General features: G+C 35.8%; 1 protein-coding gene across 3 annotated transcripts in view; it reads left to right on the top strand.

Moving 5' to 3' along the window:
- Positions 1–776: 776 nt before the first annotated feature.
- Positions 777–25011, top strand: part of Cpeb4 (cytoplasmic polyadenylation element binding protein 4) — a 62037-nt gene continuing 37802 nt past the window's right edge. For 2 of the 3 annotated variants that reach the window (XM_005376354.2, XM_005376356.2), the window contains exons 1-2: positions 778–3343; positions 19595–19676. In XM_005376354.2, coding sequence (XP_005376411.1) covers positions 2219–3343; positions 19595–19676 — 1207 coding nt within the window. In that variant the 5' untranslated portion in view covers positions 778–2218. Of the gene's footprint in view, positions 3344–19594; positions 19677–25011 lie in introns of all 3 variants that reach the window. The other variant, XM_005376353.2, reaches the window with a different exon arrangement.

Consider the following 25011-nt stretch of genomic DNA (forward strand, 5'->3'; position numbering starts at 1 on the left):
TAATACCAGACTAAGGACTATTTTTATTCTTGAGGTCATGAGCAGCCATAGAAGAGACAGGAGCAGAGGAGGACCATGATTGAATTTTCATTTTGGAAATGTTCTCTACTGCACCTAAGCTAGACTAGAGCAGAGAGATGGGGGCTCAACCACGTACGCTTACAGATGCTACATCTCAAGGACGAAATGAGAAAGTAGAGCTGCGGGTGGGCAATGGAGGGCGAGGGACAGTCCCTCGGGAGGTCTGCGCTCTGAGTAAGTACCTACGCAATTCTAGGCATCGCAGACCTGCTGGGAAGATCCGCCTTTCGTTCCAGATCCCTCTGGGGCGGAGCTCGGTCTAGAGCACGTGAGGCCTGGGGCACCACCTTTACTGAGGGCACTCCTCCCGTTGATCTGAGGCTTCACAAGTTTTACTTTGATGTTCGACACCTTGAATCTATGCCATAATGTGCTAGGAGTCGATTGTATTCAGCGCACTTCTATACGGACCTCCTGCGAAGCCCAGCTGGAGAAGATAAACATCGAAGAAGTCCTTTGCCCACACAAAAGATGGCGATATGCTGCGGTCACTCTTGGGGAAACCGGTTCCAGGCGACGGGCCTCACTGGGCTAGACGCAAACGGAAGGGGCGTCTCTCGAGGTAACTTTTCGACCTTCTTGGGCGGGACCCTGAGCCTAGGAGGCGTGGCCCCTCCCGAATCATAACAGTTTATTGGTCTACCGGAAGGTGGGTGGGGCATTTGCGGGATCCCACCCCTCCCTGTTCGAACCGGAAGTGTCTCTCGGTCTTTCCAGCTGGTTGTCATTTCACTCGGCTCGGTCCTGAGGAGAAGGACTCAGTCGCGGCTGCGGGACCCGGGCACCCGGAGGCTGTGGCGGCGGCGGCGGCGGCGACAGCGGCGACAGTAGAGGAAGAGGAGGAGGAAGAAGGGAAAAAAAGAAGAGCCAGGTGGAGTTCGCAACAGCGACAGCTGGGACTGCGGGACCGGGGTAAAGCGGCGGCGGTGGTGACGGAGGCGAGGACGGCCCAGCAACCGTGAGGAGAAACAAAAGCCTTCTAAATTATAAGTTTAAAAAAAAAATCTGAGGAAAGAGAGAGAGCACCAAGGTGGGGGGAGGCCTTTCTCCTTTAGAATAACTACGGTAGTGGGATTTTCTTTTTTTTCCCTCCCCCAATTCCCCTTGCGGAGACTTGAACTGAGAGAACTGAACGAACCGCCCCTGGGTCCCATGAGGGAAAAAAACCCCGGAGCCGCAGAGAGGGGAAGAGACAGAAACCGCAGGACCTTCCAGGTCGCCCCTTTGGTCCCCGCACCCCCGGGCCGCCATCTCGCCCTCTTCCAAGCTCGCTAATCCCTCCAGATCGCGACCCTCCACCCCCGCAAGAGGGAGAAACGGGTGTTTCCAACCCCTTTCATGGGGGAGAGGAGGCCGGGGGGAGCCCACGAACAGCGACCACAGCAAAATCTGCACCCGGACCCTCAGGAACAGCCCCAGAGGCCAAAACTGCACCCTGCGAAAGAGCAGAAACAGGACCAGGAACAGCAGAAAGCTCCCTGCAATCATCTTTGCATTAGTCAATGCTGATTTCCTCTCCCTCAACCAAGAATTCACCTCCCACCCCAGATAACCTAATATAATCTATCTATATATAAATATATATAATATATAATGTTCTTAAATTATTCCTGATTTTTTTAACCAAGCTGCCAAGAAAAGAAGAGCATATACTCCTTTTAGTCCTATTCTAATTTTTATGTGAGTGAATCTAAACTGCTGAGGAAGACCACAAGTGATTGTTAAATTATATATATATATTTTTACTCCGCACAATGCTTATTCTTCTACATCCATAGATGTTTGAGAAGCTGTGTTTTTGTCATTCATGTACATTTTCCTTTGGAGAAGAAAGCGCCTATTTTACTAACCAAAGACTTGATTTTTACCCTCTTCGTTTTTATTTCCTCCTAGAAATAAGCCCAATTGGATTCGTGTTAATGTTTTAGGAGATTTTTTTTTTTTTTAGATTTTTTTTTCCTCCAGAAAGAGATCAGAATTCCAAATCAGAGCTACTTAGGGTGATAATCTGCAGTCTTTGACCTAACTATAAACAAGATTTGGAGCAAACAGCTAAAATTTGGGATAGAGGACAAAAAGGCGTGAGACATCAGGTTGTCAATTATTTTTTGTGAGATTCTGATCCTAAAAATAATAAATGGGGGATTACGGGTTTGGAGTGCTAGTGCAAAGCAATACTGGGAATAAATCTGCTTTTCCAGTCCGATTCCATCCACATCTACAGCCTCCACACCATCACCAAAATGCCACCCCCAGCCCTGCTGCTTTCATAAATAATAACACAGCTGCCAATGGTAGCAATGCTGGGTCAGCTTGGCTCTTTCCTGCCCCAGCTACCCATAATATTCAGGATGACATCTTGGGGTCAGAAAAAGCAAAAAGTCAGCAACAGGAACAGCAAGACCCTTTAGAAAAGCAGCAGCTCTCCCCGAGTCCAGGTCAGGAAGCTGGAATACTGCCTGAAACTGAAAAGGCAAAGTCTGAAGAAAATCAAGGGGACAGTTCTTCAGAAAATGGCAATGGGAAGGAGAAAATACGAATCGAATCACCAGTGTTGACCGGATTTGATTATCAAGAAGCCACTGGGCTAGGTACTTCGACTCAACCCTTGACATCTAGTGCATCATCTCTTACTGGTTTCAGTAACTGGTCAGCAGCAATAGCGCCTTCTTCCTCCACAATAATCAACGAAGATGCAAGTTTCTTTCACCAGGGAGGGGTCCCAGCGGCTTCAGCTAATAACGGTGCTCTGTTATTTCAAAATTTCCCCCATCATGTCAGCCCTGGCTTTGGAGGCAGCTTCTCCCCTCAGATCGGGCCTCTCTCGCAGCACCACCCTCATCACCCCCATTTCCAGCATCATCACAGTCAGCATCAGCAGCAAAGGCGGTCTCCTGCCAGTCCCCACCCCCCACCCTTCACACACAGAAATGCTGCTTTTAACCAGCTGCCTCATTTGGCAAATAATCTTAACAAGCCCCCCTCTCCATGGAGCAGTTACCAGAGTCCCTCTCCAACCCCGTCTTCTTCCTGGAGCCCAGGAGGTGGGGGATATGGTGGCTGGGGAGGTTCCCAAGGCCGAGATCACCGAAGAGGGCTGAATGGTGGAATAACGCCCCTGAACTCCATCTCACCTTTGAAGAAAAATTTTGCAAGCAATCACATTCAGCTCCAGAAATATGCTCGCCCCAGCTCTGCCTTTGCTCCTAAATCCTGGATGGAAGATAGTTTGAACAGGGCTGACAACATTTTTCCTTTTCCGGTAAGAGTATGTTCCATTAATAGATTAAGATGAATAAGGAAATAGCACTGTGTAGTATCTGTGGAACTAAAGAATCTGAATTGTTCATATGCACAGAGGTCTTAGAAAATGAATCAATTGGCAGACCATTTTAGCAGGACAAAAGTATAATTTGGAACAAAATTTTCAGTTGTTTCTTTGGCAATCTTTAATTATAGTCTTAATCTTTCTGTGATAATTACGAATACCAGGTAGCTAATGATGTCATAATTATTAATTCTAATATCTTTCTTGCCTGAAAAGAGAGTCAGGGTCAGTTTTTCATGGTTAATATTTAGGTGAGAACAAGTAATAGGTAGATATAATCCATTTTGTTGTAGAAATGAATGAATGTTTTCTGCTCATGTGAAGTAAGTGTATACCTAGAAAAATCATTTCTTTTGACACTGAAAAGGTAGTGATTCACAGAAAACCAACTATTGACTATAGCTATTTTCTCACTGGCTATATTTTAAACCTAGGACCTTGCAGTGTGAACAGTCTGAATTGATAAATTCAGCAGTTCCTCCCAAACCTCTGCAGTTCTGGGTGACAGTAGGAATTACTTGCCAGAGGTATAATCTAAATATTTTCTTCATCATTTTTTTTTAATTGGATTTGAATTTTTTGTGGTGCTGGGAATCAGGCCCAGGGCCTAGAGCATGATAAACACATTTCTTTTTGAATACTATGAAAGTCCTGATTTCAGAGTGACTCTTTTTTGCTATGGCTTTCACCCATTTGTTTTATTTTCCAATGTTAACACTAGGGGGGTAGATAATTAAGCCATTCCTAAAAATAGAACCAGGCAAAGCTCACTTGTCTTTCTTGCTACCAGTATATCCTTTTTCTGGCAAGAAGCACGTTGATGTTTTTGAACTAATTAGTAGCCAGTTCAGTTGATAGAAACAATATATAAGAAATTTCATTGTTGGTTAAACATCACTTGCCCCACTAAATTTGTATATTTTGGGAGTATGGTCATTTATGTATGTTTAGAAAACTTACAGAAGATAATAGAGCAACATTGAATTAGTCCTTAGATTAACCCCAGAGGTAGATTCTATTTTGATCCCCATTTTAGAGACTAGAAAATTACACACAGTTACGAGGATTACAAATTTGAAGCTAAAAAGCAAGAGTTAAAATTATAGATATGCATGTACATACTTATACATGTGCTACAACTAGAGGATTATTTTGGAGATCTTTCTGCAAGGGCTAAAACAGATTACAAAATAATTGTAGTGTTCTCAAATACAATGTTAGCACAAGCAGAATTACCTGTTTTAATTAGTCATTTGTTTAGGAGGAGAGGAAGTTTGCCATGAGACCGTCATTACGAGGACGGACTTACATTCCTGTTCCATCCTTAGGATTCAGTGCCTTGCTATTTGGTTAAATTTAGTTTTAGATTTTTTAATGCCCTTTTTTTCCTATCAAAAAACAGTTAGCATTTTCATGTAGAAAGTGTTTTTACTCAAACCAAAGAGCAGTTATTGTGCTTTAGTGGTCAGATAAATTGCTGTTCAAGACCTTGTTAATCCCATGAAATCAATTTTTTAAAAGTTATTTTAGTTGTCCCTTCCGACGTAAATTTAAAGAAAATTTAATCCAAAGATAACCTTTATGAATTATTTATCTATTGCTAATTTGAAAAATCTGAGATGGCATTCTATACATTTTAACTAAATTAAGGTCCGAATGAATACATTTTCTTCCTTATTTTACTACTATACACTGACAGAATGAATTAATGACTGCCTGATCTGTCTCCCGTCCTCATTTTAATGACTTATGATAAATGTTTGCTTTGGAAAAGTGAAAAGTTCAGTAAGTGAATATGATATGCATATATGCACATTAATATTTTTTTCTTTTGAGGCTAATGGTATGCGTTTCACTTATGAAATCTTCCTGATCACTTTTTTTTGAGATTCAGCTGATTTATGAAAAATAGTGTAAGATTGATTGATACTAAAAGATATTGTTGGAAACTGATGCTCACTTGTTTCTTGTGTTGAGGATGAGCAAAGGGTTGTCGATGTTCCTGGCTTAAATACTGTAGGATTAGAAAGTAAATTGCTAATTTTTGCTTCCTGTCCCCACCATTTTTAGGAGCGTGTCTGAGTGAGAGTGCAGGAGAGTAAGCATGTATAGGGGTGATTTGAAAGTCACAAGAGAAATAAATGATTTTTAAAAATCACTCATGACAAGCAACTCCTAGTTGGGATTTGGAAAAAAAAAAGAAGTGAATAAACTGATTACTGTAGTGGTTACTGAAATGAATACAGTTCTTGTGTGTGTTTTTTAAATACAATAATTCTTTTGAATTAGTTTTTGGCAAATTGTACCCGTTTGAGTTGATATGAATTTATGATTAAATTTGATCTGAAAAAATTGGAAGGAGTGTTTATTTGGCTGGTATTCAGGAGACCTATTTTGTGGTCTTGGCTCTATCAGTAGCAGAACTGAGGGCCCAATTTCTTCACAAAATAAGGGTGGTGACCTAGGTGAACCCTGAAGTTCCTTATGATTCTAAAGCAATCAACTGTGAAATTCACTGTTTCAACAAAGGTTCACACTTTTCTTTCTGTACTTTCCTGTCTTATTGAAATGTATAACTTAAACATTACTAATTTTAGGAAACAAAGTTTATAGATATTAGCAGTTTAATTTCATTGCTATTAAAAAGAATTCCTCAGGTGTTATGGAGGGATCTTGAAATATACCACGGAAGTTAGGGTGGTATTTAGATCATAATATTGGTATTCAAAGGGTAGTATTGTATTGTTATATTAAATGGAAATAATTTACTTGCAATTCAAACACTGTTACTGTGCAGTATTTATTTTATTTTGTCATGAGCCAGAATGACTTTGACATTTGTTTACTATGGTTTTGGGTACATTCAGGGAATTAATATGAATAAAATTTCACATTAGTTTTTTTGGTCCAATCTCAGCATTTCCTTTCATCCATGTTTATGAAGCATAAACAGAGATTCCGAGTATATGGTTAACCCCTCCTGAAATTATATGTGAAGGCATTGTATTTTGGAAACTTTTGTAGTAAAATTTGTTTCTAAGTTATTTTTGCTAAAGCTCCATTATATGAATTCAAATGACATTTCTCGTATCCTATTTTCAGATACATTAATTTGCATGCAATAGTAGCTAACATACCTAATTTGTTTTGTTTTAGATATATTAACTCGTTTAATTCACTCAGCAGTCCTATGAAATAGAAATCATTATCCTTATTTATACACAAGATTTGGCTCTTCATTAGTTTATGTTGTGCCTCTTCACGTAATCAGGAAGGGATGGAGGTGAGAGGAGGGCCTCCTAGAAGCATGTAAGATGAAAGGAAGAATTTTATAGTGGTACAGGATGATTGTGCAAAAGCTAAGCCAAGTGTGGTCTCAGCTACTCTCCAGGCTGGGGCAGGAGGATCAGTTGAGCCAGGGGAACTTCAGTCTGGGAATCATAGAGAGACCTTGTGTCTCAAAACAAAACAAAACAGGGGGCTGGGGATTTAGCTCAGTGGCACAGCACCTGCCTGGCAAATGCGACATCGTGAGTTCGATTCCCGGTACCAGAAAAAAACAAAAAACAAAAAACAAAACAAAACAAAAAGCTAATGGTAGAAATTTGAAAGTAGAAAATAATAGAACATATTTATCAACTGTAGTTAGATAATCTTCAATCAATACTTTTGTTTTTATTTTTGAGTGGTTGCCACATACTGGCCTAGGAGCTTTCCCATAAGTTATTTCACTTCCTATATAGGATTTCTCAACCCTGTGACTTTTGGTTTTAATGTCTTTCTTTCAAAATGAAGAAACGAGGCTCGTATTCATGTGACCACAGACATGATTTGACCCTTACTTTAAGGGAAAAAAATCCTACCTGTCTTGCCAAATGCATCCTGGAATCCTGATGTCTAACCCAAATAATATATTGGGACACCGTCCAGTAATATTTCAATATAGCACTTCTTTGGAGAAATGCCTATATCTTCTGTCCTTACAGGAAAGGAGAGGAGAATTGCTTAGTATATATACTGACACTCCATTATCTACAGCTGAATTAATTTGGTCTTACCTCTGTTAGCTATGAAGCTAGCAAAAGAGAAAAAGATTCTGCATGTCACAAAGATTATCCTAAAATTCTATTATAGGGAAATAATATAGGATTTTACTTAGAACTTTATTTGCTATTACTGTGGCTACAAGCATCACAGATTTGTTCAGTTATGTTGATCAAGCAAATTTCTGACCCTTTAGTATCTCTTAGTGCTGTCAGTTTATGGAGCCTTAAAGTTATATACTGCATCATATCTATCTATATATCTATATCTAGATAGATATATATAGATATAGATATAGATAGATATAGATATAGATAGATATATATAGATATAGATATATAGATATATAATATGCTTTTTTTATAAACAGGGTTTTACTGTGTAGTGAAGGCTGGCCTTGAATTCACTTGTGTACCCCAGGCTGGCCTTGAACTCAGGGCGATCCTCCTACCTCAGCCTCCCACCGAGTGCTGGTATTACAGGCATGCTCCACCACACTCAGCAGTACTTCCTTTCTGAAAGTCATGGTGAATTATTAAAATTGCCTTAACATGAAACCTCATTAATATAGTCCCAAGAGATTTTTGCATAGGAAACATTACTTAGAAGGAAAGAAACTTAATTTTTCAGCAATAAAATATGGATTGAATGGTTCTAGTTCTAGCAGAATTGAGGTAGTGAAAAAAATTTGGGAAAAGCCTACCGAATAGTTTCTTCCCTCCTTGTAGAAAGGGTTCTAACTAAGTCTGTATTTTTTCTCTTGGAGTGAAAACTAATTTCAGGGTAGGATTTTTTAATCATATTTTGTCTTCAGCAAAGCCATGGAATATGATCAACACATTGCTTCAACATCTGTCAGGAAAAACCTGTTTATTGCAAGGCTAGCAAATGTGGTTGTTGCTAGTTGCAACTAGAAAGATGGGACTTAATTCACAAGGTTAAGCTTTTGAGAGTGATTGTTACTGTTCAAAAGAAAGAAATAGGAAAAGTAGTCTTAAAATTAACGTATGCCTGTTTGAAATTTACACTCTCATTTTCCTTATGATCTTTTTCTGTCTTGCTGCAAAGAAAATAATCCTGAAGACCCAGAATCAGATTTTTTCACCTATGTATTGTACCTAGGGTTTTGGTCTCATCACAGATAGTATGAAGAATTTATTTTTAAGGCAAGGAGCCTATAATGTGAGCATTCATTCTAAATTTTTGTGACAAATACTCATTTATTCAAAGGTGCCTTGCAGAAGTTAAAAGTATGGTTTTGTCACAATAGATTTATAGCAATGCACATACTAGCAATACCTATAAATTAAACTTTAGTGTTAGAGTCTCAAGTGTTTTCTTATATTTTATAGTATTGAAACAGAATGAGTTACATTTTCTAGGTTTTAGAAAATAGTAAATGGAAATATAAAGGTATAGATCTTGTGGAAATACAAAGGTATAGATCTATTTTTTAAAAAAAATCAGTTTCTGAATGTGAAACATGAGTAATTTTTGTAGTTGTAACTAGAAAGATAGTATTTTGAGAAAGGCCATTTTGTGAGGCCAAACATGTAGTGGAGAGAAGATTGGTCTTTGGAACCAGACAGACTTAAGTTTGATTCTAATCTCTGATTAGCAGTGTGGCCCTGCGTAAGTCCCATTAAATTTGGGAAGTCAGTACCTTATGAAGATAATAATAGATAACAGTAAAGGGTTATTGTGAGATACCTTAAGTAGGCATATTAGGTACCTTAAATATTTTTAAATTTAAAATGTGGCTCTTAATCCTGTGAAAAATTTTATAACAGTTTTTAGTATTGCTTATGTTACTGTGTATATGCTTTATTTCTCAAAGAACTTCTTCTGAACCAGCTATAAATGCAACCCAGGACAGATAAATGATTTAGCAGAAGTATCAGTTTTCTTAAAGGGAAGTTTAGTAATTTGTACATACTTAAACTTTCATTATCATTAGCAGCCTATGTCAGTATTTTAAAAGATGTTGTCTATGTTTGTTTTACTAAGAACTTTAGACCACATATTGCTTTTATATATATTAAAGAAGACAACATTTTAATAGAAGATTGTGACTTTTTGTTAAAAGGTAGGTATAGTACATAGATTTGAATTGGGTATAATTGGACTTTTATCCTACAATTGAATTTTGTTTTTAATATCTTAATGTTTTAAGCACACATTTATTGGACATGTGCTATGTTATGGATTAGGCATAGGGCTCTTGTAAAGTGATTTGATAGTATATTTTATAGTATATTTTTGATCTGTGATAATCTTTGATATTGCATAATTCCTCTTAAGCATTTAAATAGTTTCATTCATGAGCTGATTAATCTTTAAGGCAAACAAACATGGTTCAACTTCAGGTGTAACACAAGCAATGCATGTTTATATTCTGTGACAAAATGGTGCCACAAAAGGCAAATTTTAACTATGGATAGCAAACTTCAGGTTCCATTACATGTGAAAGAAATACTCTGTCAGCTACGTATAGGTCCCAGCACATGTTTACTGGAAGAATGAGAGAAGAGGAACAGAACAGGACCAAGGTTTTTGGTTGTTCTTGATTTTTAAGGGGAATGTACAGGTTTCACTATTAGGCAGGCCTGTAGACTGCATCAAACCTTTTCACTTTTTAGTTCACAAATGTATGATGTTTTTGATGGATCTTGGGCTGGAAATATTTAACCATAACAAATGTAATCCTTCTTCTCTTGAAGGGTACAGTCTGCTGACTTCCTGTTTTGTGCTTGAGAATTGAGGAATTTTTTTCTCTCCAGAGGCTGGAGAGCTTGAGACCTATAAGGACCTAGAAAGGCAGAAGCTGGGCACAGGGTGTTTCTTGGGATTGTTGTTAAAGCTCACAACAGAGAAGGGACATCAAGGATCATAGGGCACAAACTCTAGTTTAGGAATAAGGATTATGCATTTGGGTGGGGCATTTCCCCTCCTGACTTCAGATTCTGATCAGGTATAGCAGTCATGGAGCAGAGGAAGCCTCGCAGCCAGTCAGGGTCTTCATGGATCTTCTTGATTTCATCCCTCAAAGCTGAGTTTTAGTATTCTTTATTTAACCTACTGGCCTCTTGACCTAAAGTTCGTTAGGTAAAAGGTATCTTCTGTGTTTCTGTATTTTTCAGTTTAGGGGAAAGATTTGAGTTTATGATTGTTTTTATGAAAACTATGAGAAATAGCATAGAACAGTGAATTATTCAAACACATTTAATATGTAATTTAAAATGTCCCAGGCTCTTTACCACTGTACTACAGAGAGAAGGAGCAGAGAGAATGTTTATTGAGTAAGTTTATTGACTGCTAGGAATTTAGCATGTGCTGTCATATACCTTGTCTTATTTTATCACAGTTTTATAAGGGAGTTGTTGTGTCCTTATTTTGTAGGTGAGTTCAAGGTTCAGTGATGTTGCAGTGTCAAGATTACTTGTTTAGTAAATGGTGATTTAAGATCTTCTAATAGATTTTAATTATTGCTCTCTGCCAAGTGAGATTACTGCGAACAAACTGCCAAGAAGAAGGAGTCAACTGAACCTAGAGTGCCAGCTTGATTTTTTTGGTGTATTATAAATAAATGCTGACTGAGAGTGTTTATTGTGGTAAGAATTTCTAATGCTCAGCATGTTTTATTTAGTTAGGGGGGAATAAAGGAAAATTTTCTTAAAGATCTTGTAGACAAATCTTAAGATTTATCAGTTTACATGGCAACCAAATGGAGCCTTTGATCCAGTGAAGATGATATACTGTAAACATATCATTTAGTTATGTTTATATTTCTGTTAGGTAACATTTTGTGGCCTAAGAGCTGTAAGACTCTTTGCCTTCGTTTAAGAAGTCATGATGAGAAAGTACTCAATGAAAAAGGAACTTGCTAAGAAATATGAGATGCTACTAAATTGTAGTTCCCTCTACTTCAGATAATACCCCTTTGACATAAGCCTCTGACAGTTGTTATCTACATTCAGGCGTTGTATATACAGTGAAGGGTTTCACACCTCTTGGATGCCGAAAGTGGTCTTGACAAGACTTATGTAAAGGGTCTGCTCTTTCTGAGTTTCTCTAAAGACAAAATCTACCATTTACTATGTCCTCTGAAGGCAATTAATGTCACATAACTTCATTTGCCTAAAATAGGGATATAATGTGGTGACTTCATATGGTGATTATGAGGAACTAGTGCATATAAATGATATATAATTCATGTAAAATGCACAGCACAGAGCCAGGAAGAATATCTTAGTCCTTTTCTATATTGGTGGTGATAGATTTATAGCATGCTGTATGTGTATTATACTCTGTAGATGTGAAAACGAGTGAAGCTTAGAGTTCAGTGGGGAAATAGTCCTAACCAAGTTTGTCAATATCCTGTGGAATGTTAGAGTGCTAAGGGAACACAGGGGAAAAATGACTTGCTACCTGCTCAGGAAGAGTCCTGAAAGTTGACTATAAACTCAACTCTTGATGATATGTGAATTTAAATACCTCTTATTCCCAGAAGAATATTTAGATTTTTGGGAAATCTTGTATTACAACTCCCGTAGTTACTTTTGATTAATTATGGACTCTACTGGCATCTCAAATTTCCTATTTATTTTGGCAGCCAACACACTTGCATAGACTTTCCTTTTAAACCAAAATATTTTCCTTTCTCTTCTTCACCAGGGAAAGTATAGGCCAAATGAGAAACTTCCGTAGTCCGATGCAGATTCTGAGCTATAAGATGTGATCACATTAATGTATGTTTCTACAAAAAAGAAAGGAAAAAAGAAGAGGAATTTTGGCTTTGGATTTTAATAACTTTGTTCTATTTAAACCGTTACATTTTGTGTTTCAGATACAGTCTGGCAATGCTAAAAAATAGTAACTCAACTATAAAAAGAGCCAATAATGAATGGTGGTGGTGGTGGGTAATATGGGCCACAGTTAGATGAGAAAATTTAGGCTGAGGACAGTTATTACCTCTGAGCATAAAACTTAGTTGTCAACTTCCCAACATCCAGGACAATAAAAGTAGACCGCAGTGTGTTATGTAACTCATTCTCAGATGGAAGTAAACATATTCTGAAATAAGAGTGAAACATTTTTGAAAGAAATTTTTTTTGTAGGTCTCTAATCATGGAATATGAATAGACATAATGAATTTTTCCCTTGGTAACATAGTTTTCAAGAAAATCTAAAGCTGTTTAATATCTTTGTTAAAGATAGAAAATACTAGTATTTTCTCTTTATTAAAATCTGAGGTCATATTATTAAACCACAATTATATGAAGGCAAGACAACAGGGACCAAGGCGTAGTATACAATTTTCTGATGATATGACTTGATAAATTAGAAAAATCTTACCAAAAGAGTACATTAGAATACCCTTTGTTTTCTGAATAGAGATGACATCTAGGGCATATGACTAACAGTTTTGAGAGGAGACATATAATTAGTGAATGTAGGCATATGGCCTATGTTAAGAGTCATATGCTTAAGGAAACAGGTTTATAAATGCCAAGGATATTTTATGGTGAAAAATGTATGTGTCAGATTTGTATTTTGTTCGTTGTTAGTGGTAGCACACTCAGTTTCTTCAAGAGCAACTCTGTGTTTGTTGAATTTGAACTTGATTGTAATTTTCCCCCAAGGTATGTACTTTAGAACTTGAAGTTAGAGTTTCATTTTAGATTTGGAGGGCAGAGTTTTTCTCATCAGAGGGAAACCTTGAAATGAGTCGTATGGGATATTTAAGCTGGACTGCATACGGTTGGTCAGTGAGGATATAAGATACACATGGCAACACCAAGTAATGTTTATAATGAAGTTAATCTGTTGAATGGAATTGCTCAATTCAGTGGTTCTTAAGTTGTGGTCCTTGTCATTACTTGAACACTTGTAAGAAATGTGAATTTCTTGGGCTTTACCCAGACCTCTTGATTGAAAATCTCTGGGAGTTGACTCAGTATTTGTGTTTTAACAAGACCTTCAGATGATTCTGATGTATTCTCAAGTATAAGAAGCATTAGTTTATGTTATCATCTGGGTGTTTTAAAAAAAATTGCATCAGATGTGTACATCTGTAATCCCAGCTACTGGAGAGGAGGAAGGAGGATTGTGAATTCGAAGCAAGCCTGGGCATCATAACAAAACCCTGTGTCAAAAATAAGATAAAATAAATTGCCAAAAATGATTCTTTTCCTGTGCTGCTTAATTACAATTTAGTTGTTCTTCCTGCTAGTGATAGGCAAACAGGTTCACATGCTTCTTGTGATTACTACTCAGATGTTAAAGAAGGCCTTGTCATTAGCTTTGTGCTTATGTAGGTCTTCTTCTTTTGCCATGGCAGGAAGGATTTTTCAGGTATATATTAAAATGAAGAATCTTGCCCTTTGAAATAGGCTGTTTTGTGAGATGATTTATTTTAACTTTGATTTTCATTAGTGGTATTGTGTAGCTTTTCCATTAGAAATTGTTCTATGATATAGAGATGACAGAAACTGCATCAGTTACTGACATGAGATTTAGCATATTAAATATAACAATTAAGATTACAAAATAAAATGAGGGCTAAACATTGTAATAAAGTATGCTTTGCTAAGACCTGAAAATAATTGATGTTCTTTTATTTCCACTCATGATTATTGAACTCACATGTTCTAAAGTTAGAAGGTCTGTGTTCAAATTCTACCTCCTCTCCTTACCTGACATTGTTATTTAATCACTGTGAGTTTCAACTTTTTCATCTGTGAAATAGCATGATAACTGAACATCACCAACTACATAGTTTCTATGAGGAATAAATGAGATTATGCATATAAACCATAAAGTTAGCATCTCATTATTACTATTGCTACCACTCCTTCTGTGGTTAACACTGAGTAACTTAGAGATACATTTGTGGTAGGTCTATGTGTGTGCCACACTTAACTGCCATTCTAAGGGAGAGAATGATAAGTCTTCTGTGTCTCTTATAGTATTCAGATCTCTGATATGATCCTCACCACCTTTATTAAGTAATATTTGATTTGCAGACATGTTCATGCTCTCAGGAGTGTCTCTTTAATTCAAACTTGTCTTAAGTACCATGGTCCTTTGACTGCCATAACCATTACCTTGCATAAGGAGGCATCGCCAACTGTGGAGTGAGATGTGGGCTTGAATCCTACCTCTCATGCTGAACTCTACAGTAACCTGTCTATGCAGTAAATGGTGTAAATTTTACTTAGTCTCAGTTTTTATTATTAAAATAAGAATAGTATAATCTAATTTAGGAGATTTGAGGATTAATTAAGGCAATATTAACAAAGTGTCTAGAATAATGTCATGTACTTATTTGTGCTTAATAAAGTGAAATTTATGTTTTTTTTCTTTAGACTGTCATGAGAAACTGGCCATTTGGGTAAAGCAAATAGAGTTGTTGTATTTGGTTTTATAAGAGATTCTTTGATCTTTTATCTGAAGTCAGGACTCTATTCTAACAAGTAGTTTAATTGTTTTTCCAAAAAAGCATGTTACTTTGTAACATGTATACAGGGTTTATGTATAGCACAATGAAAAGGTATTGACTGTCCTGTTAAGAATCTAGGAATCTAAGGAGTGTAGCTTAGTGTATAGAGCAGTGATGGTGAACCTTTCAGAGGGTAGACATCTTAGGATATTGCAAAGTTAAAATATAAAAATGGGCTGGGAGTAAAGCTCAGTGACGGAGTGCTTGCCTAGCATGCAAAAGGCCCTGGGTTTGGTTCCAAGCACTGCAAGGAAAAAAAAAGCTATTTTGGAGCTTAAAAGATACATTAGAGATCTAATAAAGCCTTTCATTTTATGGATCTGGAAAAGTTCTAGAGGACAAGTATGCTGCAACAGAGCCAAGCTTCTAGTGTCTAATTTTATTACATTGATTTATAATTGTTGATATTTTGATCATTTGCTCAAGTTCAATCACAAAGGCCTGTCACTTAACAAATTTTCTGTTTTACAGTTACTTTACTTTCAGAGAAATGTATTCTAGAAGATAGATCAGTAATCATATTTGGCCCAGTTAGCAGTCTAAAGAGGCAAAATCAAAGAATGAAATATGGATATCAAAGCACTCTTATTTGCGTGATTTAATTCTTTCATCATTTGAGAGGAAAACTGGCATTGTTTGTGCTGTTATTATTTTTTTTTTTTTTTTTTTGGTTTTTCTCCGGTACCGGGAACCGAACTCACGACCTTGCGCTTGCAAGGCAGGCGCTTTGCCGCTGAGCTAAATCCCCAGCCCCTTGTGCTGTTATTATACATTGAGTGTATGTATCTCTGTCTCTCTACCTGATGGCACAGTCTCTTGTTGCCTGGGACATAAAGATTGTTTTAAAAAATTAGAGTTATAATTTTTTTGTTATATGTTAAAAATATAAAAAGTCAGTATGATGTAAGTCAAGAAAGATAAACTTCAGACACTCTTTGAGAATAAAATATTTATTTGATAAAATATGTGACTTTTAAACTCTTAGAATTACCAAAGGATCATAAGAAATAAAGTATTTTACAAACAGTTTATAATAAGTATAACTTGTAATACTCTTGGGTTGTGGAGAAGACTTCAAGTTAAACTAGAATTGTGATACTTGGATTTAATATGATCACCAATAATCTGCATTTAAGAGCAGACAGTCAATACATTTTCATTGTGCTATGAGGCATTGTTTCCTTTTGAATTCATCTCAACACATTGTATCTGATAGTCACTACCTGATCAGAGGTTGGATATTGATATTTACTTGTCACCTCTGTAATTAAACCATAACAAAATCAAAGAAAAAGATATTATCAGGGTAAAAAGGATAGACAAATTATTTCAATTCCACAAAACGTTGTTGAAATTTTAAAATTTCATTTAGGATTTAGTTTAATGTACTTTGCCAGTTAGAAGTCAGTGGTTATTAAATTTAGCAAGCATCCTTATGTCCCGGGCAGTATACCTGGAGTGGAGGAAGCTATGTACTGATGGACTGAATTCTAGTACCCTATCAAGAAACTTATAGGGCTTCTTGGTTTATTAAAAACAGCTCTTATAAAAGAAACCAAACCAAAACACCCTCTTATATTTATCAACTGTGTCTCCTCTGTGCTCTTCATTCTGTAATGGCAAAAGGCAAGTTCTAGAATTCACAAAATTGCACACTCCTTTAATTTCATGAAAAAGAAAAATAAGGCTGGGCATGGTGGCACACATCTGTAATCCCAGAACTCGGGAGGCTGAGGCAGGAGGATCATTGCAAGTTCGAGACCAGCCTGGGCTACAAAGTGAGGTCAAGGCCAGTCTGAATTGCATAGCGAGAGCCTGTCTCAAAAAGACAAAAAAAAAGTTTCATGAAAAAGAAAAATAGATCTGGTTCTTTCCTTTACCTGCATTATTTATTTTGGCAAAAGAAAACATACAACTCTATAATGGGAAAGACAGAAATAAACCTTCAGAAAGTAGAAGAGAATTTTTAAACATTTAAAAATTACCTGAAGGAATTCATATGTTTGTTGATTTAACAAACATTTGTGGGCTTTTTATTCATTAGGATGTATTTGAGGCCCAGTAACACAGAAGTGTGGGACGGTACTTCTTAAACCCATTTCCCAATAGGAAATGATAATATTTAAAGAAGGGTCATCTTCTAGGGAGCTTCTGCCATCTCAGACCCTTTTGGGAAGTCCTGTGGGCTAAGGTGATGACTGTCTTGGAATGCTGACACCTGTTTTAGTAAACACTGGAAAACCTTTGAGTAAGATAGTTCCTGCTCTTGGGAAGCTCACTGTCAGAGGACACACCCCTGAGCAGTAACTAGGCATTCTGGCCTCCAGGACAGGGTATTGGTAATGAATATGGGGATGGCCCAGTTAGAGGCATGGTTTGAAGATGGCTGAAAGGTGGACAAATCCAGCTACTATAAGGTGAGATAGTGTAACTTTGTATTAACTGCTAAACCTCAAGTTATGCTTCAGATCCATTTCGCTTCCAAAAGAAAATGCAGTAAGAGTTTTGGTTTAACTCAGTGCACAAAAGCAGAATGCCAGCCTTCAGGAGTTCTGATTCTAGCCTCCTGCTTCGTACTGTTTCTTTATGGACTGTGTTGGGGAAGAGAAGACAAAGAGAGGATCAGGGGGACAAGTCTATGGTCATACCTCTCTAGAGCAGAATAGCCTGTTAACCTGCCTCCTCCATCCTCATCCCTAGCCCATCACAACCCTCTCACCCATGGAAGAAATAACCATAAACCTCTCTCTAATTTCTAATATTGGATTATATCCAAATATAACTGCAGTTAGACTCCTTAAGCTGCCGAAATAAAGTTTGTATTATGAAACCACTCAGTGAACATTAATGCATAGTTATCTGTACAGTGGGATAGGGGATGGAGTCAGGAGGAATCTTCCTTATTTCAGCAAAGCCTCATCACACAGGGTGTCCTATGACAAGTCAGCTGTGAGTATAGCACAGTGGAATAGTGTGTAGTTAGCATGAGTGGCCTTGGGTTCACTCATCAGCACCAAAAGTTAAAAAGCTAAATAAAAAAACAATGTAAGAGAAAACTTAACTGAAGAGAGGTTACAGAATAGAGCTTGTCAGATTCCTTTGGAAGACCTTTTTCTTTAATATGTTGTGGTGATGGTGGTGGTGAGTATGTGTATCTATGATCATAAACATGTATTACTGTTTCCTCTCAGAGTTTAAATTTAAAATGTTTTCATCTCCCACTTTTGACTTATCAAACAAAACTTTAACTATAGTTATAGCTAGTACTCTTCATCCCAAGGAATGCCAGAACAGTTGGGACATTGTATATTTTAGGATTCCTCGCCCACTCTTGAAATGCTCTTCATTAAACGATGGTTTTAGACTAACAACATACTTCATATTCTTTCTTCCATTTAATTTTCATGGCAGCAAAATCAAGCCTAACTTTTTAAGTTGAAATACTAATTAAGAATGGAGATTATTTTTGGTTTTCTCATCCAGATGCTAACTCTAATTGGTATTTTTTATCTCTTATCATGAGTAATGAGTGGTGGTTTAGAGACCTGGTAACTCTTCACACCGGGGCATAGGATAGGACAGAATGTCCTGTGTCAGTTCTGTATTGCTGGTCCCCATTCTCCTCCTAAGAGAAAGCTTTGGCACAGTAATTGAGAGCAGAGCTTCTGGTTTATTATTTCAGATTTAGTTTTATATTAGGGGAACGAAGATTCTAGCAAAAATAATTTTTATGTTTTTTATGTGTATAATGATTATAGGGAAAGCTTTTTTTTTTTTTACTTTCCACATGTTATATAAGGGATTTTTTTTTTTTTTTTTTTTTTTTTTTTTTTTTTTTTTTTTTTGTCTTTTTGAGACAGGGTCTCGTGTCTCACTATGCAGTTCAGGCTGGTCTTGAGCTCCCTTTGTAGCCCAGGCTGGTCTTGAACTCACAATGATCCTCCTGCCTCAACCTCCTGAGTGCAGGGATTACAGGCGTGTGCCACCATGTCTGGTGACATGGTATATAAGTTTAAAAATTCTTTAGAGAAGATAAATGATTAGCATTCAAGGACAGCCTTGGTATTAAAGAGGTAGATGCTTTAGTCATTTTCATATTCTTTCGTTAAGGGGATAATTTACTTTTTCATGATGCCCACTGATGTGTATTTTGGAACCCTTTACAATTTAGGGGCCCTAATAGACAGTTGATGACTATTTTCACACCTTGGCTATTAAGAAAATGTAGCTATTCTGAGTAGCACATATAGGTGCCAGTTTAATTTATAAATATTGGAACAAGCTTAGAAAACTTTGCCTCATTATTGAAATCTTATGTGATAGAGAAGATTAAGAATTTTTTTACATTTATATAATGTTCCTTAATATGGAGATTAGTTTAAATGGTTTATGTTTTATGAATGAAAGTGATGCTTTTGTTGAAATTACTGTTTTAAAATTAAGTCACTCTACTGAGTTTGGTGTACTTTTGTGGTTTTGATGTTTTGAAAGTGTTAACAGCATTTAGTAATAACCATGGTGCCTCATATTAAGGGAAGTAAATCTGCTACTTTTGGGTCTGTGTCTCATCAAATGCAACTTATTTTCTTCTTTTATATTGAAATGCTATTTTAAAAAGTGGTTTTTGGCTGTGTTTGCAGGATCGCCCAAGGACATTTGACATGCACTCATTGGAGAGTTCCCTCATTGACATAATGAGAGCTGAAAATGATTCAATTAAAGGTGAGTTGAGAAACGAAACTATTCTCAATTTTAGTGAATAGTTAAAATATATTATGTGTTTAATCTGATGAGCAGTATCACAAGTATTATGGAGTCATATTTTGTATCTAGTAAGTCTCATTAATTTTACATATGAACTTTTATTTAAAAATATTTGGTGTACATCTACAATGGACTCATCATGATACCAGTTAAGAGTACTGCCAGTGTGTTAATGGCTAGGGTAGAAGTGAGCACTTATAAGAACTGTATGTTTCGTTTTTTTAAATATCTCAGGCAAAGCCTTCTCATTGCCTAAATGATAGTGACTATATGCCCGGAAGAGTTTAAATGTTGATTTTTGTTTTTGGCCTAGTTTTAAATTTTAAAAATGGCCAATAGCTTCACAATTAAAATAAATTTCATAATTTTGAAATTTTTTCTATGTATTATGTTTTAAAAAATAGTGCTATTCTTTCTTAGATTCTTTTTTCAGTTCCATTGTATGACTAGCTGTGTGGCCTTGAATAAGATACTCAGTTTGACTGGGTCACTTTTATGGTAAGGGACTTATAATCATCCATGAGGTTTTTTTTTTTATTTTTTGTGTGGTTTTTGTTTGTTTGTTTGTTTGTTTGCTTTTTGTTTTTTTACTACTCCTGTGAGTTTTAAAAATAAAGTACAGGTGACTGGGTTTCACCCTACATGTGAGATGGGGTAGGGGGTTTGAACATTCATTTTTTTTTTTTTTAAAGAGGCGCAGGAAGGGTTTATTAGGCAGAAATTTTAGGATGCACTCGAGAGTAGAATGCAAGCACTCAGAGAAATGAGACACAGCATATTCTGTTTTAATGTCTCAGATGATGTTGACTAGATGTTCTCAAAAGGCCCTTCCTCTGCTGTTGTGAAAATTACTCCAGAAAATAAAACATTTTTCTTCACAACTGTCTGTTTACTAAATAGCAGGTTTCTTTTTTTTTGCTATCTTTTTGAGACATTTGGAATGTTTGGCATATTTGGTCACCCCACTTAAGTTGTTCATTTGTTCATTCATTCGTTCACTCATTCATTTCATGTTTATAAGCTTATGAGTTTCAGAGGTACCAAAGTAACCTGCTGCTTTTTGAGTTTGGCTTACTGCATTACTAATGCAGTAAAAGTTTTAAGTATTTTTCAGCTGGTCAATAGGAGGTGAATTTTTTTAATGTGGAAAGCTTTGGAGCTTCTGGAGAGGTGAAAAATAATGTGTGAAAAAAGATGCATGCATCTCTCATGAGATACATTTGAAATAAAAATACGTTAAATAAAGATCCTTAGTGAATTCCTCATGAAATTTTAGTGAATAACTCTAATCCAGACTGACTTTGTGTGTCTTTTTATGTTTGCTGCTTTTTAGTGTTTTGACTTTGTGTAATCCTTCAGCCTCTTGGTTTTCTCATCTAAAAAGTGAAGAGTCTAAGGCCATTTCTAGCATCAGGAAGAGCTGTATACTTAAAAAGTAACTGCAGGAAAGATCTGAATGAGATCTGTGGGTTGTACAATGTCAATTTCCTGGTTTTGTAACGTAATTATGACAGATGTTACCATTTGGGGACACTGGATAAAGGGTATAGAAGGATATCTCTGCTACTTTTGAAACTTCCTATGAATATATAATTATTTCAAAATTAAATGTATAGAAAAAATAAAACTGAAAGGCATTTGTTTATTCTTCATGAACAGTATTTAATTTCTCCAGGCTTATTTTTGAAAGCCTTCTGTCTACTAAATATTAGGGATAGTAGATAGTAAGAAATCATTCTTTGTGATAAATACCTGTGGTTTTGATCAGAAAAAACACAGGCTACAAGGAGCAGTAGATATAAACTGTATGTTAGGAGGGTTTTTTGTGGCAGAAATCGAACTCAGGACCTTGTGCTTGCCAAGGAAGGTGCTGTGCCACTGAGCTAAAGCCCCAGCCCCTAAACAGTATGTTATATAAGATTCCTAAGAAGCAAGTCTCTAGTACTTAAGTTAGATATGAAGAGTTTGCTTTGTTTACATTATTTTTAAATTAACTGAAGGATTTCCTTGGTTTATCAGTGAAGTGCCAGGACATCTCAGGTTCATTTCTGTTTTCTAGTTTGCTAAATGAATTATTGTATAATATCCACTTTTATTCTATGTTCTTATGTAAATTTATTCTCACCAATTTTTACTTCAATTAAGTCTCTAGCTGATTCAATAAGGATAATCAGAAATTAAACAACAAAAAATTTTGTGTTGATCTATTCTAAGAATGTAAAGATTTGGTATACTTTTGACTTATAAAAGGCACCGTGACAGAATGGAAAAACATGAGTTTTGGCATAGGTGTGGATTTAAGTTGCCACTCTTAAATCCAGAAGTTTAAATGATATGCCGTATCTAAAAATTTCAACAAATTTGTAGTTCATGGAAGAACTCAGGAAATGATATGGAGTATGTTTACCAGTGAGAGAGCCAAGTTCAATTTAAGTTGAGGTATTAAATGAACTTATGTGTTTTTTCCTTCAAAAAGCAATAAAGAATTCATAGATGAGGGTGTGGCTTTATAGTGCCAATTTGTAATTGTGTATAGCACTTAAAAAAACAAGATCAGGATATATTATTGTATTCTATCACTACTAAAATGTACTTTTGCTCAGGGAAATAGTTTTTTTATCAAACTCTTCTGATTTAGTTAGTTTTAGAGTACTGTCATTGATTTTTAATAGCAATTTGTGAGAATTTGTTTGGCAGTGATAATAAAATTTGAATGTCTTAAAAATAATTCATTGTCTCTTCAAAATAGGTATTTAAAACCATCAATCTATTTTGAAAGTAAATAAGTTAAAAAAAAATCTCTCCCAGTGCTGTTTCCTTAGGAACAGTAAATAGAAAATTGGTGTTAATTTGATGAGACTAGTGGAGAACCAAGTACCTCTCAAAAAAAAGGGGTAGAAATGCAGTTAAGATTAATTTCAGAGTTTTTTAAAAAAAGATTTCATTTTATAAAGGTAAATTTTTTATTTGGGTTAATTTTACACTAAGAATAGTTTAAAACATTCTGAATGACCGCATTTATTTTTATCTCTCATTTGGAGTCGTGGGAGATAAGTGGTTGGGTGTTGTTTAAATAGTAAAGCCCCAAACTGACAGAATCTACAAGTTGAACCTATTGATGTGGCTTATATTAATTGAATGAAAAACAAGCCAGAAAATGGATTTATATTTTTCATTTGAGAAAAAAAATCTCCTGTGATATAATGGGGCTTAACATTTTTACTTTTGCTGTCAGCAAACAAGATGATTGATATGCTTAGAAACCTTCAAATATAGCTTTTGAATTGCTTTATGAGTGTGTTGTTAACTCCAGCTGGCTTCTTGGAAACTTCTTTTTTAAACAAATGTTCAAAAGAAGGACTTAGCCTTCTTTTCATAATTTATATAACTTTTTTTTATAATTACAATTTTGTGAGTTTTTTAGGGGGTAAAAATTTTAAAACTACTATCATGTTCTTCATGTAGAAGCACTTAACCACTTTTGAGATGTAAAGAGTCCTCCCTATACCTTATTGCCCTGTCTTTTTTCTGGTCAACTGGCAGATGCATATGTTATTTATATCCTGGAAATTGTGCATTGCCTAATCCCTAACCAGCACCAGCGACAGTCCACAGAAGGTTGGCCCCAGAGACTGATTTCGTTTTCTTTACTGCATACCCAGTCTCATAAGCCCAGAGCCTGAGATACAGGCTGATACAGTATTATTAGGCTTAACAAATATTTTCTTCCTCTGGACAGAAAAATATTATCATAAATGCTTAGATAGTTATTTTGGAAATATTGTATCTTACTGCTTTTCCTCACCTTGAATTTGGTATTTATTACTTAGAAATGGAGCAGCATGAAATAGATTAAAACCACATGTGAGTATATTTGTTTTCAGCCTTCTGAAACGTAGGTTGGAAATAGTAAAATAAAGATTCATAAAGCAATATTATATTCAGTGTAGATAACAGGACAGATCTCTGAAAGTTAAGGAGCCTTTTTCTCCTGTGTTTGAAGGGAATAAAGTGGTATAACAGTGAATCAAGAAAGAGTAATTTATATAAAGAAGACAGAAACAGATAAAGAGATAAAATGTAGTAGTTGAGATAAAATCCAGTACTAGTACTGGATAAAGAGACAAAATACTTGAAAATTATCAAATACTTGAAAATTATCAAATGTCGTAATAATTCACAACTTCGTGATAGTGGTTGAGTATGTTAAATAATAATATATAAAAGCAGCTTAATAGCCAATTTGACTTATTTCACCTGAAAGCCAAAATGAGACAGCAAAATTACTAGAGGATAAAGGCAACCTGTATAGTGTCAAAAGTTTACACTTGTTTTTTAGACATTAGTTAGCAAGATTGTGAGTCATAATATTATATTTTTCTTTTGAATATGAAAATGGAGTCTTTTCTATTGTTTTAGAATATATGTTGCTTTGACTTTTTGGGAGGGGGAAGTAATAACATATCTACCAGAATTCTGGTTAGCTTTGGACATTTTAAATACTTAATTTGAATGTAACTAGTAATGATTGCATTTAGAAATGCATGTTTTTAGAATGACTGTCTTTTATAACTCCACTTGAGAAAGAAGCTTCTTTCTCTGTAGAGTACGTGGTAGGGACATGGTACACAGTTAAACACACCACTACCTTATTTGCTTCATGCTTCATGCATTCATTTAATAAGAATTTAAGAGTTGTGGATCTTCTCCAAAGATTCTTTGCATTTAATTCCTGGCTGCCACCCCTGTTTTGACCTTGCATTTTAAAACACTTGATATTTTTTTCTTCCTTTACACGTTATATTTAGGGGCCCTTCCCCTACTATTTTTCATTGCTGTAAATTTGTTTGAAACAGATGCTTAAACGAGTGGGCAAGTGATGATTCCATCTGTGCTTCTTTGTTGCTAAGCAAAAGATTTTATAATTTTCTCTATAGAAGATCATGAAATTCAGTTGAAGTTTACTACATAACGCTTGTTGCATTAATTTGAAATAGGATTTTAAAAATATCACTGCAAAAAAGGGACTGTTGGGATAATTATTATTATATGTGCTGCTGAAGCAAGCATTGTTGGGATAATTATTTAAATTCTGTATCTTTATTTAGGAGAGAATGAATTGAGTACTGATTGTTTTAAAAAGTTGCATAGTAGCTGGGACACCTTTTCCTTTGATACAAAATTCTCTTTTTCAAAGTACAGTCACTTAGTTCTTTATTGTAGAGAAAAAATGTTCTATACTGATAAAGTAGATGTTTTAGAACAGATTTTATGTGCATAATAACTTTAGACA

The sequence above is a fragment of the Chinchilla lanigera genome, unplaced genomic scaffold, assembly GCF_000276665.1.
Source record: "Chinchilla lanigera isolate Chin_1 unplaced genomic scaffold, ChiLan1.0 scaffold00007, whole genome shotgun sequence".
Taxonomy (NCBI): Eukaryota; Metazoa; Chordata; class Mammalia; order Rodentia; family Chinchillidae; genus Chinchilla; species Chinchilla lanigera.